Source organism: Puma concolor, chromosome A3, assembly GCF_028749965.1.
Source record: "Puma concolor isolate L17-30 chromosome A3, mPumCon1.1.hap2, whole genome shotgun sequence".
Lineage (NCBI taxonomy): Eukaryota > Metazoa > Chordata > Mammalia > Carnivora > Felidae > Puma > Puma concolor.
Genome location: NC_141669.1, coordinates 37,659,197 through 37,678,456, shown reverse-complemented (window position 1 = coordinate 37,678,456; position 19,260 = coordinate 37,659,197). Strand labels below are relative to the sequence as shown.

Genomic DNA, 19,260 nt, shown 5'->3' with positions numbered 1-19,260 from the left:
CAGGTGGGGGTGACGCTGTGGGAAGAGGTGGTCTTCACGGGGCAGGATTAGAGAGTGCAAAGTGCCCTCTGTTATTTACATTGTTATCCTACTCGGAGTTGAGTTTAAAAAGACCAAGGGGCGACTAAACACAGGAGTGAGCTCATCTCAACTAAGGTTAGGCAGCAAACATGGAGAAGCTCAGAGGTATCTGTTCATTTTTAAAAGAAAACGCGCAGATATGTAAACACAGAGGCCTCTTTGGGAGACACTGTTCTCCAGCATCAGATGCAAGAGGGGATGTGGCAAGAAGGTCCACCAGAGACCCCACAGGCCTGCAGCGTGGGGACCACGGAGTCATCTGCTTTGCCTGACTTCCCCGACATGCAGCGTCTAAGGCTCTTTCCCCTAAAAGCTCTCACAGAAGGGGCGCCTGGGTGGCTCAGTGGGTCGAGTGTCTGATTTCGGCTCAGGTCATGATCTCGCGGTTCGTGAGCTCAAGCCCCACATTGGGCTCGCTGCCGTCAGCACAGAGCCTGCTTTGGATCCTCTGTCCTCCTCTCTTTGCCCCTCCCCCACTTGCTCTCTCTCTCTCTCTCTCTCTCTCAAAAGTAAATAAACATTAAAAAAAAAAGTTCTTACAGAAAAGCGGCTCAGCATTCCCCATTTGGCTCTACGTGAAATCTCTCAAAACTACCATGTGACAGCAGCTTAGACCTTGCTAAGACCCCAGATAATCACTGCAAATACCAACTTCTTTGGGAGCACAAGCGAAGCAAAGAAAGACACGGCAACAAAACTCTTCATTCAATATTGTTTGGCTGAGACTGCTTCCTCATTTTCAGAAGCAAACGTTTCGTTAACGTGCTCCCTTTAAAAACTACCATGAAACCCCAAATGTAATTTAATTAGGATTTCGTGGTATTTCTCAAGGGCTGATTTTTTGTGTGTCTGTTCTTAATGTTATATACTTACAGCCACAATGACAACCACCGCCACCCCCACAAAGCAGGGTGAGGGATCAACAAAGTTTCCTTCCGTTTGGCTTGGATGGGATCTAGGAGGCCTGCATGCAGACTGGCCTGGGCCCTGTCACCCGTGTTGAGGAAGCAGGGCCAGAGCATATGCATGTGGAGGGTGAGGGGGAGGGGGACAGACCTGGGAGGGGGGGAGGGGGAGGGGCCCCGGGAGGCATCCAACACGTGCCTCCTCACGTCAGTGGCCTATCGTGGTGTCCCGTGACACAGCAGCGTGCATGCCTGTGGTCCCGAAACGTTCTTGCTAACCACGGTGAAAGTGCCCTCTCTAGGCCCGTGACCCCTGTTGTGTTGGGAGGAGACTCCACATCAGGAAGGTTCAAGCCACCAATGATGCTACTAATAATGGGTACCATGATGAGACACTCCTGCAGGCTAAGCATGCCACCCATTACCTTCTGCAACTTTTCTTCCCAATCCCTCTCCGAAGAATATGTGACTCTACTTTTTTTTTTTTTTTTTTGTGGCGGATAATAAGGCACAGGGAGGTCAAGTCAGTTGTGATGGCCACACACGTGGCTGGTTGGGAGGCGGAGGCCTGTCTCTGACTGCAACTCCTGGGCCTCTTCCCATAGTGCCCACCCTGAAGAGAGAGGGCCTGTCAGGATAGATCTGCGCTGTGGTCCCACACGTTGGAGCTGGGGCCCCTCAGGAGCACAGTTTCCCAGGGCAGGTTTTATTTTATTTATTTAAAAAGATTTTTTTTTTTAACGATTATTCATTTTTGAGGGACAGAGCGTGAGTGGGGAAGGGGCAGAGAGACAGGGAGACACACAATCCGAAGCAGGCTCCAGGCTCTGGGCTGTCAGCGCAGAGCCCGGACGCGGGGCTCGAACTCACGAGCCTCGAGATCGTGACCTGAGCCAAGCTGGATGCTTAGCCTACAGGGCCACCCAGGCGCCCCATTTCGCAGGGTTGGTTTTTTAAAACATGCATTTCTGGGCCCGCTCTGTACCAACAGAATCGCGATCTCCGGGCACAGCGCTGAGGAATCTCTTTGCTAGACTATCTCCCCAGCAAGTCTGAGGACCAGGCTGACCTCAGTGTCACGGGCTCAGGCTTCCAGATTTCCTGACTGGAGATACGATTGTGGTCAGTCACAATCAATGTCACAAACAATGGGGTTTGTCGGAAATGCTGCACAGAAGGGAAACTGCCGCTGTGAGAGGGCAGGTAATCACACAGGTGCCCTCATGCACTACAGAGTCAACCTACTGGTCTACAGGACAGATCTACCGGTGCTTATGGACCTCAGGGCATGTGCAGGCTCCCTGGAGAGGCGCACACGCCGGCTCCCCGGGCTTCGCGGAGCCAGACGAGCAGCCCGTGCAGAGTGCCCCGCGTCACCAAGAAGCTCACTTACAGTTCGGCCAGGCAGTCCTCGGGCTGCTTCAGCCTGTGGCCGTGGAGCAGGTAGTCATACATTTCGTGGTTCTGGACGCCGGGGTACGGAGTCATTCCCCGTGTTGCTATTTCCCACATGGTCACGCCAAATGCCCACTGAGAACAAAGCAACAACAAGTTAGGATGCGAGTCTTTTCAGAGAGGCTGAATGGACTTTTTCATTTAGAAAGGTCATTTCCTTAAAGCCTGATAGTGGTGCACAAAGCTGACAATTATGCCAGGGACATGCTGCTCTCCCGACGCGGCAAGAACCAGGGGGTCAGAGAGCCACGCTTGCCCAGTTGTATAAAAGCTGTTGTGACAAAGGCAGATAGAGCCTTCTCTCTTTCTCTCTCTCTCTCTCTCTGTGTGTAATGCTCTGCTCCACTGCTGTTGTCAGGTGTCTTCTCTTCCCAGTCTCTGGGGAAGGGTATAATTACACAGCACCTTTTATTTATTTATTTTGAAAATTTTTAATGTTTATTTTTGAGACAGAGCACGAGCAGGGGAGGGACAGAGAGAGGGAGGGAGGAAGACACAGAGTCTGAAGCAGGCTCCAGGTTCTGAGGCGTCAGCACAGAACCCGACGCGGGGCCTGAACTCCGGAACCGTGAGATCTTGACCCAAGTCACTGTCGGACGCTTAACCGACTGAGCTGCCCAGGTGCCTGTACACAGCACCTTTTGCTTCCAAAGAGCCACTGGATGAACCCATTCAATTTAATGTGAATATGACATATCTTCGTGGTGGTCAGTAAGTCACTATATTGTAGCACAAAAAAAAAAAAAAAAAAAAAAAGATGGGAATAAATGAAAGGCCTGGGCAAAGACAGATCTTCTGAAGGTCAAGCTGCTTCACCGGAATCTAGTGTTCCAGTTAAGGAAGAGCATCTAGCAGTAAATAGGAGGTGTGACCATGCTCCCAATCCTCGGTTAATCAGAAGTAAAATGTCTTGCAAAACTGGTGTAAGCCATTCCTTTCCGTGACCCTTCCATCTTTGCCACGTGGGGCTCCACGTCAAAACTCTGTACGTACCACGTCACTTTTACTTGTGTAGACTCGGTCTGCCAGACTCTCTATGGCAATCCATTTCACAGGCATCTTGGCGATGCGGCCTTGGCGGTAGTAATCGCCACTGTAAATCTTCTTAGAAAGGCCAAAGTCCGCGACACAGACGGTCATATCATCTCGTAACCTACAGAGAGCGAGTTCGTGCCTTCAGCGACCTCCGAGGCAAAGCCTAAACCGGATATAGCTGAAACATTTATGATAAGGAACTGAAAGACCCCATCAGCTTGTGAGGGTCCTGCTCTGGGACCAATGGCAGAGCCAGTGACGGGGGCGTCAGAAGAGTTATGACCTTGCACCCCCCGCGGTCCGTGTGGGGATCTGTGCACAGAGGGTGGAGCCATGTGCAGGGAACAGATGGTGCACAGGAGGAGAGAGAGAGAGCAGCAGCCCAAACCCAGGGCCCCCAGGGGGACTCCTCCAGTGCCCACTGGCCGTCCTGGTGGAGGCAGCACTGCTCCTGCCACTTTGAGGGAGTTGGGGAAGTACAAGCTCTAAGAGGGGGACCCTGGACTTCCTGCTAAGGTAGCCAGGTGGTACTTGAGGAATTAACTGCATGTAGAAAGGGATGCAATTGCATTTAGAGCCCAAGCTGTTAAGGCAGATCCTAGACAAGACGAAGGAGAAAGAGGGGGAGAGATGAGTGGTCTGGATGTGGGGTAACTGCCTTGTTCCTGTCTGCCAGGCACTGACTTTTAAAACTGACGAGTCCCACGTCCTGGGAAATCTCTCAGTCTCAGGCAAAGAGGACAGCTGATCACCTTACCTGATGGGAAAAACATGAAGGAAATACGAAGGGCAAAGAGAGCTCTTCATGATTTTCCCTCCATGGCAGAAAAAATTACTTAAGAAACACAAACAAGCCCCTTCTGTGTTTTCAAAAATGAGGTGCAGGTGGTAGGGGGCCGGTGGGAGGCTAGGTAAGGAGTGAGGGGGCCCCATCTGCAGCCCAGAAAAACAAATAACAGCAATACATTTGAGGAACACTCTCTCATTTTGCAATAAACTTAAAATCAAGAACTAGTTATTATCTTGAAGATTTACAGCAGATAACGACTCTGCTGAAGCAGGATGAAGAGACAGAGGAACTTGAATTCAGAGTTTTCATAGAAGTCCTTGTCTGCTGCAAAAGGAAAGCTTTGGTGCGGGTTCACAGTACATATGCATAAGGAGGCATCATGAAACTTGAGGGGCAAAACCTTTATCAATTTCCTTACTGTCTCCAGGATTAGCTGACTTACATATAACTCTGGGTCCAAAACTAGCCGATGGCAAGGGGAAAGGATCACAAAGATCAGAAGTAGCACCCACTCCAAGCTGAGAGTGCGAAAATAAAAAAGGAGTCACAGATGAAAGTCTTGGAAGTCAACCAGACTCTTGGAAGCAGAAATTGTGAAAAGACCCAGTTTTACAGCAGAGCCATAGAAATCCCATCTCTAGAGCCAGCCACATGCTCCCCTCCCAAATCTACCCTTCCTCCATATTTTCATAGCAACAGGCCACTCCCTATTCCTACCCTGTCCCCCCAAGTGTCTAACATGATGAGGTCTAACCCCTTCCAAGTCGGACCAGGGCTCTTACATGCAATTTCGAGCAGCTAAATCTCGATGAAGAAAATTCCTGTTGCTCAGATACTCCATCCCCTGGGCAATGTCCACCATGAACTTCAGTAGTGTCTGCAGCGGAATGTGCTGGGGGTGGGGGAAGGGGGAAGAAACAAGAAGACAAAGTCTTTTTTATAAAAGGAAAACTTGGAGAGTTATTTCCACCGGAAGTGGGGAAATAGTGTCTATATTTTTTTTTTCTTTTTATTTTTTAACGTTTATTCATTTTTGAGACAGAGAGAGACAGAGCATGAATGGGGGAAGGTCAGAGAGAGAGGGAGACACAGAATCTGAAACAGGCTCCAGGCTCTGAGCTGTCAGCACAGAGCCTGACGTGGGGCTCGAACTCACGGACCGCGAGATCGTGACCTGAGCCGAAGTCGGACGCCCAACCGACTGAGCCACCCAGGCACCCCACTGTTTAGATTTCTTAAAAGTTGGGCCCTGAAGCAAGGAAACACACCTTTAATTTCCACATCATTTTTTTCACAAATAAGGTTTTAAGGGGCGCCTAGATGGCTCAGTCAGTTAAGCATCCAACTTTGGCTCAGGTTATAATCTTACCGCTAAGTGTCCAATTTTGGCTCAGGTCATGATCTCACCGTTCATGAGTTTGAACCCTGCATGGGGCTCTCTGCTGTCAGCATGGCCTGCTCTGGCTTTGGATCTTCTGTCCCCATCTCTCTCTGCCCCTCCCCAACTCACTCTATCTCTCTCTCAAAGATAAATAAACATTAAAAATATTTTAAAAAACGGTTTCTAAAAAAGGAATAACAACAACAACAACAAACTATAAAACCTCTTGGCAAATTTCACATTCTTTCTGTCTTTAAAAATATTGACGGTGAGGGACACCCAGGTGGCTCAGTTGGTTAAGTGCCCGACTCTTGATTTCGGCTCAGGTCATGATCTCATGGTCATGAGATCAAGTCCCAAGTCGGGCTCCATGCTGACCATGGAGCCTGCTAGAGATTTTCTCTATCTCTCTCTTCCTCTGCCCCTCTTCCCTGCTCACACTCCACACTGCTGTCTAAAATAAAATAAAACAAATAATAAATAATAAAATAATAAATAAATAAAACACAAATATTGACAGTGAATAACATTCTTTTTGCAAGTTATGAGATAAAATGGGATTCTTTGTGTCCTTTGGAATGGCAGTGGGGCAGAGCACCTGTGCCAGGAAAAGAGGGGAAAAGAGGGGTGGTCTGCTGTCAGTGGGGGAGGGACAAAAAGTCCACCTACAAGGAGCTGTTTCCAATTATGCACCCATATGCTATCATCTTACCTTGAAATGTCTGGAAAGATACTTTTCTTCCAGACAGAAATTAGGATAGTCTTTGCCTCTTATCATAGCACCAAAGGACCAGAAAGTATTTGGGGCTTTTCATTTTTGTTTCTCTAGAGCCCTCCTGTAAGTTTCAACAGTCTATCCTGTAAAAATCAGACTGCATGGCTATGTTAGAAACCCTGCCACGATGGAATTCACGATGAGGGTGATGACCGATGAAGACTTCTGTGCTATAAATAAATGTCTTAGCACAGTCAGGGCCCTGAAGAAAACCACACGTTCCTGGCAGTCATGAATGGGTCCATCCATGACATAGCCTCCCCAAAGCTTTGGATTTGTCATGGTTTATTCTCTATGGAACATGAGTTTTCCAAAGTGGTATTCACGAAGACACTGCATTTTTAATGATTCCATGGTTTATATTTCCCGGCAAAGATACGTGTTAATCACATTCTGTATATATAATAATATGCTTTAATCATTCTTTACTCTTACATACTGGAGTTGTTAAAAAAATGTAAACAAAAAAAGTGTACACAGGGGTGCCTGGGTGGCTCAGTCAGTTAAGCATCCGACTTTGGCTCAGGTCATAATCTCAGTCTGGGAGTTTGAGCGCCGTGTCAGGCTCTGTGCTGACAGCTCAGAGCCTGGAGCCTGCTTCAGATTCTGTGTCTGTCTCTCTCTCTGTCTCTCCCTGGCTTGCACTCTGCCTCTCTCTCTCAAAAAAAAAAAAAAAAAATTAAAAATTAAAAAAAAGTGTAAACAAATCAGGCATGAAAGTCTTTTGCTTCTATTCTATACATTTGAGGCATGTGATTTTCTGGATGATAGTTTCCAGGAAAGGATTTGGATGCTAAGAGACATAAAATCCTGCTGACACTGTGAAGCTGTAATGAATATTAGGTACTATTCATTTGTGTTATATTTTCCTAGAACATTTATGTTCTTGTAGATTATGACCAAAAGTCATTTAAAAGATAATTGTGTGGTAGAACTAAGAAATAAGTTTAACAAGGTTACAGGATATACAATTAAGATACAAAAATTAACTGTATTTCTATACACTGCCAATGGTCAATCCGAAAATAAAATTAAGAAAACAATTTCACTGGGGTGCCTGGGTGGCTCTGTTGGTTAAGCATCTGACTCTTGATTTTGGCTCAGGTCATGATCTCTTGGTCTGTGAGTTCAAGCCCTGCATCAGGCTCTACACTGACAGTGCAGAGCCTACTCGGGATTCTCCCTTTCTCTCTGCCCCTCCCCTGCTCTTTCTCTCTCTCTCTCAAAATGCATAAATAAACATTTTTTTTTAAAGAGTAATTAAGGGCATCTGGGTGCCTCAGACAGTTAAGCATCCTACTTCGGCTCAGGTCTTGATCTCACAGTTCATGGGTTTGAGCCCCACATCAGGCTCTGAGCTGAAGCTCAGAGCCTGGAACTGGCTTTGGATTCTAGGTCTCCCTCTCTGTCCCTACCCTGCTTGTGTTCTGTCTCTCTCTCTCAAAAATAAATAAACGTTACAAAAAATTAAAAAGAAAATAAAAAAAGAGTAATTAAAAAAAGAAATCATTTTCAACTAAGAAGAATTAAAATTACTCAGCAATAAATTTAACAGAGGAAGTGCAAAACTTATACTCTGACAATTACGAGACGTTGAAAGAAATCGAAGCAGATCTAAATAAATGGAAAGATATCCTGTGTTCATGGATCAGAAGACTTAATATTGTTATGATAGCAATACTCCCCAAATTGATCTGTAGATTCAACATAAACCCTATCAGAATCCCAGCTGGCTTCTGTAGAAATTGACAAGCTGATACTAAAATTCGTATGAAACTTCTTCAAGAGCTCAGAATGTGCAGAACAAACTTGAATAAGAAAACCAAAGTTGGAAGACTTCATATTTACTGATTTCAAAATTTACTATAAAGCGACTATAATCATGATAATGTGATACCAGCATAAGGACAGATATACAGAGCAACGAAACAGAATCGAGAGTCTAGAAATAAACACATGAATATATGGTCAAATGACTTTCAACAGAGTGCCGAGATCATTCAGTGGGGGAAAGAGTGGTCTTTTCAACAGGTGGTGCTGGGACAAGTGAGTGGGATATGCTAGAGAGTGAAATTGGACCCCAACCTGAAATCATATACAAAATTAACTCAAAATGGATCAATGGAAAAAAAAAAAGGATCAATGACCTAAATATAAGCGCTCAAGTATAAAATTCTTAGAATTATTCATACAAGTCAAAAAGTGGAAACAACCCAAATGTCCATCAATAGATCAAGAGATAAACGACATAATACATGTATACAATGGAGAATTATTTGCTCTTACAAAGTAATGAAGTACTGATACAAGCTACCACGTGGATGAGCCTTGAAAACATCAGGCTCAGTGAAAGATACAAAAGACCACAAACTATGGTTCCATTGAAATGGAAACAGGTAACTAGAGAGAGACAGAAAGCAGCTTGCTTAGAGCTGGAAACAAGGCAGGGAGGGGAGATTGGGAAGTGATTGCTAAAGGGTATGGGACTTTTTGTTAGGTGATGAAAGCACTCTACAGTTTATTGTGGTGATGGCTGCAAAACCCTCTGAACGTACTGAACACCATTGAGTTGTATGCTTTAAATGGCAGAACTGTACGGTGTTTGAATTATATCTCAGTAAAGTTGTTACCAAAAGAAAAAAACAATTACTCTTCCAGGGAAAGAAAGAGAAGGGGGAAGAGGAAAGAGAGAAGACAGACTTCTCTTTTTGTCTCCAGAGGCTGATGGGTGAGGATGTCATGCCTGAAGCCATGTCACCGTCATAACACGTGGAGGGACAGCTGTAGCTGAAAAAGCAGAAAGGTGAGGGGCGCCTGGGTGGCGTAGTCGGTTAAGCGTCCGACTTCAGCCAGGTCACGATCTCGCGGTCCGGGAGTTCGAGCCCCGCGTCGGGCTCTGGGCTGATGGCTCAGAGCCTGGAGCCGGTTTCCGATTCTGTGTCTCCCTCTCTCTCTGCCCCTCCCCCGTTCATGCTCTGTCTCTCTCTGTCCCAAAAATAAATAAACGTTGAAAAAAAAAAATTAAAAAAAAAAAAAAAAGCAGAAAGGTGAAACAACTGTGGACACTTGATGCTGTCCTTCAAGGTACAGCTGACCAACTCTGCAGCTGTCCCACCTCTGGGCTTCCTTACTCAGCATTACGCCTTTGAGATCTATTTAGGTCGTTGCCCGTATCAATACTGCGTTCCTTGTTTTATTGCCGTGTATCTTCTATTGTATGGATGTACCTACTTTGCTTGCTCAGTCAGCTGCTGAGGGACACATGGGTTGTGTCCAGTTTTTAGCAAGTATGGATGAAGTTGCTATAAAACACCATGTTTTATAAGAAACTTCTAAACTCTTTTCCAGAGTGGCTGTACTCTGGAATCGTACATTCCCATCAGCAGTGTATGAAAGATTCAGTTGTTCTGCATTCTTGTTAGCACGTGGTATTCGTAGTTTTTTGGTTGGGTTTGATTTGGTTGTAAGCTGCTCTGATAGGTGGATAGTGATACCTTATCATGGCTTTTATTTACAGGTCTCTAAATGATTAATGATGTTGAGCATCTTTTCTTGTGGTTATTTGCCATCTTTATATCCTCTTTGGTGAGTGTCAAAGTCTTTTGCTTGATTAATTAATTATTTAGTTTATTGTTGGAACAGGGAGAGTGTGCACACGCAAGTGGGGGAGGGGCAGAGAGGGAGAGAAAGAATCCCCACATGGGGCTCGATTACACAAACCCTGAGATCATGACCTGAGCCAAAATCAAGAGTCAAATGCTTAACCGACTGAGCCATGCAGGCACCCCTATTTTATTTTATTTTATTTTGTAAATATTTATTTATTTATTTTGAGAGAATGAGAGAGAGCATGTGAGCAAGCATGAGTGGGGGAGGGGCAGAGAGACAGGGAGAGAGAATCCCAAGCAGGCTCCTCGCCGTCAGTGCAGAGCCCAACTCAGGGCTCGCTCTCACAGTGAGATCATGACCTGAGCTGAAATCAGGAGCTGGCCGATTAACCGACTGAGCCACCCAGGTGCCCCTTGTTCATTTTCTAACTGGGTTCCAAACTGTATGATTCCATTCATAGAACATTTTCAAAAAGACAAAACTATAGTAACGGAGAACAGATGAATGGCTACCCGGAATTAGCCATGGGGGCACAGCATCACTACAAAAGGGGTAGCAGGAGGAGGTGTTTTTGGGTGATGAAGCTGTTCTGTATCCTGACTGTGAAGATGGATCTATTCATGTGTTAAAACTGATAGAACTGCACATCAAAATGGAAAAAGAGTCCATAATACTGTATGATAATTAAAAAAAAAATTATAAAGATTATAAATGGTCTCTATCTGTTCTACAGCAATTCAAGGAAAAAAATCCAGTAAGAGGTTACATTTGCAAAGGGACCCAAAAGGGGAAGCGAGTTAAACTTCACAAGTAAAGACAGATGATATTTGGCCATCAAACAGCCCAGTGTATTTTTACTTTTTTTTTGGGGGGGGGCAGGGGGAAGAGCGCACGCGCGCGCGCGAGAGAGCACTTAGGTATACGAGAGTGAACAGAGGGGAAGAGAGAAAGGGAGAATCCTATTTTTAATTTTATTTAAATCCAAGTTAGTTAACATATGGTGTAATAATGATTTTAGGAGTGGAACTTAGTGATGCTTCACTTACATATAACACCCAATGCTCATCCTAACAAGTGCCCTCCTTAATGCCCATCACCCATTTGGTCTATCCCCTCACTCACCACCTCTCCAGCAACCCTCAGTTTGTTCTCTGTATTTAAGAGTCTCTTATGGTTTGCCTCCCTCTCTCTTTTTATCTTATTTTTCCTTCCCTTCCCCTATGTTCATCTGTTTTATTTCTTAAATTCCACAAATGAATGAAATCATATGATATTTATCTCTCTCATTGACTTATTTCACTGAGCATAATACACTCTAGTTCCATCCACATTGTTGCAAATGGCAAGATTTCATTCTTTTTGATCCTCGAGTAATATTCCATTGTATTTATATATCACATCTTCTTTATCCATTCATCAATCGATGGATATTTGGGCTCTTTCCATACTTTGGCTATTATTGATAGTGCTGCTATAAACACTGGGGTACATGTGCTCCTTCAAATCAGCATTTTTGTATCTTTTAGATAAATATCTAGTAGTGCAATTGCTGGGTCATAGGGTAGTTCTATTTTTAATTTTTTGAGGAACCTCCACACTGTGGGAGAGAGAGAATTTTAAGCAGGTTACATGCCTAGTGCGGAGACTACCATGGGGCTTAATCTCATGACCCTGAGATCATGATCTGAGCCAAAATCAAGAATTGGATGCCCAACCAACCGAGCCACTCAGGCACCCCCCTTTTTTTATTTTAAACTATAGAATTCACTCTTATGCAACATGATAATCCCATCCCTCCAAAAATTATTAGAAAAATCATCCCACATACCAGAAAATTAAATATGAGTGAAACTGCCCATCAATGTGGAACAAGATCCATTCAAGAGGATGCTATGCAGCCATTCACAGGCAACAGTCTGGAGGCTGCTGCCCTGCTGGGAAGGGTGCACAGGAGATGGCGCTATCAGAGAAGAGCTGAAGACAGGGGGTCTGCAGCCTGGGGGCCAGTCCAGCCTCCACCATTGTCTGATCTGTGCCTCCGTTTCCTCACCGGAGATTCTATTAGTAACTACTTCCTATAGTTGTTACGCTATTACTGCATTAATATATGCAAAATATAGGCTGGCCTCTACTTATGCTTGAGAAATGTTAGCACCTTTGATGGCGTGTGGATAGGTGCACAGATAGTGAGCACCAGCCTGTGAAACACGTAGGCACAGAATAAGCAGTTGTGATGGGAATGTCTGAAGCTGCCAATGAAATGTGCTAAGATGTTGGGAATTGTAGGTATTTTTTCCCTTCTTTTCTAGGCTTCTTATAATATTGTCTTTCTTTTGGGTGGAAAAGGGAAGGAAAACGCTCAGCCATGCCGAGTCCCTTACTTTCGATTAGGCCCTTCACTTCTTTGGAGGAACCTCAGTGATTTTATAATAGCTCTGAGATGTGGCTACAATTTCCTAACTCTGGTTAGTATCTGGGTGGGTGGAAGACTTAAAAGAAGTCATGAGGAAGAGAACAAAAATCTGAGCATGAGACCAAGGAGAAGTGAAAAAAGAAAGGGGCTCACTCTCCTGCTTCGGCCACTTACATCTTCCTGGGAGGAACAAAACAAGAAAAAGAAAAAGAAAAGAAAAAATAACCTTCCATATCCATAACACACAGTGTTATATCCATAACACACAGTGTCGGCAGGAGATAGGAAAGAAGGTTCCAGAATATGTTTACCCTAAATTGGGTCTCAAGTTTTTGTTTTTGTTTTTCAAGTGCCTTGCCAAATTTAACAAATGGTAATGCCTGCAGATTTGCCTGTCTCTTGGGATAAGGACTTGCCCATTAAAAAAAAAATGTTTATTTGCAGGGAGAGAGAGAGAAAGAGAGCAAGGGAGGGGCAGAGAGAGAGAGAGAGAGAGTGCAGTGTAGAGCCTGATGCAGGCTTGAACCCCTGAACCAAGAGATCATGACTTGAGCCAAAACCAAGAGTGAGATGCTTAACCAACTGAGCCACCCAGGTGCCCCCAGAACTTTCCCCATGACACCCCATACTCAGCATTCTTGTGGCCCCTGGTCAATCACCTGGGTAGGACCAGTGGCTGCATGCCGGTGGGTATGGTGCTTCCGTCTAAGCTCCTGTTTCTGTCTGGTTTCCCTGTGCTGTGGGATTCAGGAGAGGGTTTGCCCTGTGGGGTCACTGCCCTTCTTACAGGCACCATTGAAGGAAAGTATGCTGGCCCACCAATTCACAACACGCTTTCCAAATCCTGAGGATGGAGGGGCCCTTGATAAATGGAAAGGTGGATGGCGGACATTCATGCTCAGTGTCCAGAAAAGCAGCTCAGTGCAACTTGCCTCTGGGAATGAAACAGATCCTGCCTCCAGTGATTTCAGAGTGAACAAGTCAGAAAGAGGAGACTTTAAGAGAAAGAGGCCACTCTGTCAGCATGGGGGACCCACTTGGCTCCATTGTGATGAGGCTTGGGCCAGGAGACTATGTGCCAAGCCAGACTTCTTCCTCCCATAAAATGGGAATAATAAGACTTCTGAGCAGGTCTGCTGTGAGGACAGATCCCACACTTCAGCATCCAGGATGCACAGTGAGCGTTGAACAAAGGCCATGTATTCCCCCTCCCTCCTTTATTTTCAAGGTTACATGCTGAGGTTCCCCAGGCCCTGTCACAGAAGCCTGGAGGACTGTGAGAGGCAACACGACTGGGTAAATTACCTTGGGTCTGGTCTCCAGTCGTGAATAGAGTAAGTAAGTATGCAGATCCCCGTACTTCATGAAGGGTAAAATTACCATGGGCTTTGGGATGCCTTGAGAGCTCATTTCTATACATACACCTGAAATTAAAACCAGAGAAGGTTACAAAGAGCCCTTGTTACCAGTAACCAGAAAAGCATTGCAGGCGCACTGGCCAAATTGAAACCATGTGCTCTCAAGGTAATGATTAAAGAAGGAAAAAAAAACACCCATAACTCACACACTCACTACATAGTAGAATATGGAATACACCCTAGGCCCACGTCTCGGTATTTTTTTCCTTTCAGATTAATGCCAATTTTTTTTTATTTTTTAATTTAAAAAAATGTTTATTTATTTTTGGGAGAAAGGGAGAGAAAGAGAGAGAAGGGGCAGAGGGAGAGGGAGACACAATCCAAAGCAGGCTCCAGACTCAGCACAGAGCCTGATGCAGGGCTCGAACTCAAAAACCATGAGATCATGACCTGAGCCGAAGTCACAAGTCAGACGCGCAACCAACTGAGCCACCCAGGTGCCCTAGATTAGTGCCACCCTGCATGAGAGCTCTCAAAAAATTAATCTGTAACAAGTGTAGCCATCTAGAAAACCACTGAGTTTTTGTTATACTGAGCCTAAGTGAGGGGTTGTAACTGCAGTAGAATTCAAGGGCAAACTAGTTTCATGTAATAGTTAAAAACCTTATCAGGTGAATAAGCCCAGTGCAATCAAATGCTTAAAACTATTAAAAGAATTTCGAGGGGCGCCTGGGTGGCTCAGTTTAGCGGCCAACTTCGGCTCAGGTCATGATCTCTCAGTTCACAAGTTATAACCCTGCGTCGGGCTCTGTGCTGACAGCTCAGAGCCTGGAGCCTGTTTCAGATTCTGTGTTTCCAAATCTCTCTGCCCCTCTCCTGCTCACACTCTGTCTCTCTCTCTCTCTCTCTCTCAAAAATAAATAAAAAAAAAAAAATAAAAGAATTTTGACAGCCAATCATGTCTCTAAATTTTCATGGTTAACACAGGAAACACCATTTATCATGAAAAGCTAGAACCAGGGCCCGTCACCTGAAATCAGGCTTGCAAAGCTCCTGTACATCACAGTGCAATTGTAAAGTGGCGATTGTTCACTAGCTGCAAAGGAGTAACAGTAGTTTCTTCAAAATGATGTTGTATCCAAGCATTATTTTTCACACCTCTCTGTAGCTTTGATCATACTAAAACTTTGAAAGTTCCCCCAACTATTGAGCACTTATCAAATCACGGGACACACAAAAAAGGCAGAATATACAATTGTTTCTAGGTCGTTCTTCTGTCTTGGAACAGCAGCACTTACACAGCAACCACTTGATATGACAGCGACAGGGCCACAAAACCAAATTCTATTAAATCATGACCCATAAAATGGTCAGCACAGATTCTAGGAAATCGGTACTTGAAAATGTTAATAAATTGTTTCTCAAAGATGATCTATGGAATGTGTCCACTTTGACCGCTTTATCCCACTGGTATTTGATTCACGGATAACCTTAAGTCACTAACATTATAATTTAACATAAGCTTTGGTCTTGCCTTTGAGTAACTGGGGGGCCCCATTTTAATCTACAGTCAACTAGAACTCTGTGGACACTAAATGTTCCCGAGCCCTTGGGGTGTCTAGGAAATGCAGGCCCATTTTTACCATCAGCCTCAGAAAGTATAACTGTAAGGTGTCTTTGGGGTGAAAAACATGATGTTATAAATTACTGTGGAGTTATACAAGATGATAAACGTATCTGCCCCAGAGATTTCTCCTGTGGTGTGGAGTGGATTAGCCAAGCCCCACTGGCCCCCCAATCCCGCATTTCTCTGAGGTACCTAGCAGTCGGATGACGTTTGGGTGGTTGAAGTCTTTCATGCATGCTGCCTCGCTGAGAAACTCCTCAATCTCTCGCTGAGAAAAGTTGTCCACTAAAAGAGAAGACAGAAAAACGTGGGGCACTGATGATTTACTCAGTGAAGGGGAAGGAGGTGATAGCAATTTTGTCCCCTAAAAGTAAAATCAGGAAAAGGCAAACCACAGCAATCATAAACAGATGAGTGGTTATCAGGGACGGGTGGGTGGGGAGGGATGAAGGGGTTGCACGCAGGAAATTTTAGGGCAGGGGGACTTCCATATGATACTGTGATGGTGCACATATGACACTGTATTTGTCAGAACCCACGGAATGTTCAAGAGCAGGTGAATGCTAATGTAACCCCTGGGCTTCAGGTAATAACGTCTTATATGGGTACATCAGTTGTAAAAAAAAAAAAAATGCACTGATGCAAGATGTAATGGACATGGGAGACTGGGAAGGGAGAGGGAGTCATCTGGGAATTCTCTGTATTTTCTGCCCAATTTTTCTATAAACCTACAACTGCTCTAAAAATGAAAGTATACTAGTTTAAAAAATGAAAGTCAAATGCATCATCTGTTGCAATGATTTTTAACTGAAAAAAAGAGAAAGAACTCACATCTCTGTCTCTCTCGTGCAAGACTGGTTGCTCAATCATGCCTTGTGAACTGGATATACTTTCCTAACTTTCACATGGTACCATTTTGGGATTAAACCAACTTGTGAGAGACATCTAGAATTCTATATTATGCTAAGTGAAAGGAGCCAGTCACAGGAGGATAAGGACAGTGTGATCCCACTCTCACGAGGTACTCAGGGTAGTCAAACTTAGAGACAGAAAGGATGGTGGTAGCCAGGGGCAAGGAGGGGCAGGGGAGATGGGAAGTTGTTTAATGTGTAGGGAGTTTCTGTTTTGCAAGATGAAAACAGTTCTGGAGATGGATGGTGGGGATGGTTGCACAACAATGTGAATGTGCTTAATGCCACTGAGCTGTACTCTTAAAAATGGTTAGGATGGGGGGCACCTGGGTGGCTCAGTTGGTTCAGCATCCAACTTCGGCTCAGGTCATGATCTAGAACTTCATGAGTCGAGCCCCACATCGGGCTCTGAGCTGTCAGTGCAGAGCTTGCTTTGGATCATCTGTCTCCCTCTCTCTGCCCCTCCCCCACTCGTCCACTTGTGCACTCTCTCTCTCTCTCTCAAAAATAAATAAACATTAAAAAAAAACATTTTATGTTGTATTTTGCCACAATTAAAAACAATTAAAATCAAAGCCAGGCATGCCTTAGGGAATTTGCTTTAATAGGGTATAAGTTTTGACTGAAATCCCAGATGAGAGCCATCTAGCATAATGTCTGTACATTCTCTGGGCTTTGTATACATTAATTTTCCTATTAAAGCAAATTTAAGAAAAAAATATATAGATCTGCAAAATGTCTGCCACCTTTGCTCTCACTTAATACCTTTGCTCAGACAACGAGGCGGGTAGAACTTTGAAAGGGTAGGATCTGCTTTCAAACTCCTCCCCCAAGGGGGCAAGATCGGAGGCAAAGACAGATGAGCCTGGGATGCAGAGGCCAGAGACTAGCCTTTCGATTTTTGAAAATTAGCACAGATGTAATTCATATGGAAGTTATTCTCTCTTTTTAATGTTTTTTTATTTTTGAGAGAGAGAGAGATAGAGTGCGAGCAGGGGAGTGTCAGAGAGAGACAGAGAGAGACACAGAATCAAAGCAGGTTCCAGGCTCCGAGCTGTCAGCACAGAGCCCGAAGCAGGGCTCAAACTCAGGAATCGTGAGAGCATAACCTGAGCCGGAATTGGATTCTTAACTGACTGAGCCACCCGGCTGCCCTGAAAGTTATTCTAATGAAGTCAAAGAAGAGCATAGCCAAGGCCAGAGAGAAGAGAGCCCAGGCCTAGCTCCTTTCACAAGGTCCCGTAAACCTTCCACATAGTAAATGTGGACAATGGAAAGGAGCCTTCACAGGGACCATTGTGAGGTTCAAATAAAATAATGCAAGAGGCAGGAATGGTCCTGAATGTGGCTGGCACCCAGATTTGACTATGTACTGGGTTTAGCTCCACTGAATACTAACTTCAGGCTGTCTTGGTTTCCAGGGGATGATACCTTTTTTTTTTTAATGTTTATTTATTTATTTTGAGAACGAGAGAGCGAACGAGTAAGGGAGGTGCAGAGAGAGAGAAAAGAGAGAATCTCAAGCAGGCTCCATGCTGTCAGCACTGAGCCCGACACAGGGCTGGAACCCATGAACCATGAGATCGTGACCTGAGCCGAAACCCAGAGTCGGATGCCACTGACCCATGCAGGCACCCCCAGGGGATAATCCTTGAACCTGCTTCCGAGTTGCACTGATTTCCTCTTCCTGTCTTCCTTATGAAATTCAAGAGTGACTGCAGTGTCTTTGGCACACAGTATTACATAAGTATTGGTCATTATTAGAGACATAAAAAGCTTCAGAAAGCAGAAAACAACAGCCCATGTGACTTGTAGGTTATTAGGGTTCCTTTTCATCACTGACTTAAAACTTCAGTCTCCGGTTCTGGTTAAAAAGTCTCAATACATGCTTATAAGCTAACTTATGTTTTAATTCCCAGTAAAAGTGAATTTAAATTTTAGGAAGAAACCAATTTTACTCCTTGATCAAAAACAATATTGAATATATACAAGGGTAAATGAGAAAGCAATGTTGAAAACATTAACAAACGAAGCATCAAATCATCTCTCTCCATATGAATCATGAAAACAACTGTAGATAAAATGCCAGACAATCACGGTCTATTTTATGGGTGCCCAGCTGACACGTGAAGAATAAAACTTAAACCACAGTCCTGTGTCCCCAGGCCCTGGAAATGCACTTCCTGGAGAAGGGCAGGAGGGCACATGCTATCATGCTCTGCCACTGCAGCCTGGTCAGTGCTTGGTGATAGAAAACATCCAGCACAATCTTCCCCCTTTTAAGCTATCTGACTTCAACAAGTCACCATGTCTCTGAGCCTAGTTTCCTTATCTAGACAGTCATTTGCACGGATTCAGGAGTGCCCTAGTCAGCACCTGTCTTTACTTTTGTCAACGTTGTAATTCATTCTCCTCCACACTGCCACCAGAGTGAACTTTCTAGAATGAAATCTGCTTTTGTTCCTCATTTGCTAAAGACTCTTACTAGTGGCTCTGCAACTTGTGGGATAAAAGCAGTTTCCTTGTGATGACTTATGAGGCCCTTTCTGACCCAACTGCAAACTCTCTTCTCAGCTTGCTTGGAAGTTCCAGCCTGTGATCACGGCTCACCGCTCTTCATATGCCTTTGACCAACGAATATGTCTCCTCTCTCTGGGAAATGTACCTTCCAGGCAGCCCGCAACTTCCTGAGGAATATGCAAGCATCCTCAAGTGAGGAAGTGACCCCACCAAGCTGGTCAGATCAGCCAGACCAACTCCTGGGGTCAGAGGCTGCCGCCAGATCAGCTCTGTCTTGGGAATTCATATTTTACTTTGGAGACATTCACTCTACTAGGTGAGAGAGAGGGGAGAGGGAGAGACAGTTTGAGAGAGACAGAAAGAGACAGAGAGGGAGGTATGGTAAAAATTACAAATGTAA

At 44.7% G+C, this 19,260-nt stretch overlaps 1 protein-coding gene across 3 annotated transcripts in view; it reads right to left on the bottom strand.

Moving 5' to 3' along the window:
• Window positions 1-19,260, bottom strand: part of MERTK (MER proto-oncogene, tyrosine kinase) — a 148,080-nt gene that overhangs the window by 17,125 nt on the left and 111,695 nt on the right. For all 3 annotated transcript variants that reach the window (XM_086700566.1, XM_086700567.1, XM_086700565.1), the window contains exons 14-18: window positions 15,622-15,714; window positions 13,750-13,868; window positions 5,049-5,158; window positions 3,435-3,594; window positions 2,380-2,516 (exon numbers count right to left, since the gene is read on the bottom strand). In XM_086700566.1, the coding sequence (XP_086556692.1) occupies window positions 2,380-2,516; window positions 3,435-3,594; window positions 5,049-5,158; window positions 13,750-13,868; window positions 15,622-15,714 (619 nt within the window). The remainder of the gene's footprint in view (window positions 1-2,379; window positions 2,517-3,434; window positions 3,595-5,048; window positions 5,159-13,749; window positions 13,869-15,621; window positions 15,715-19,260) is intronic.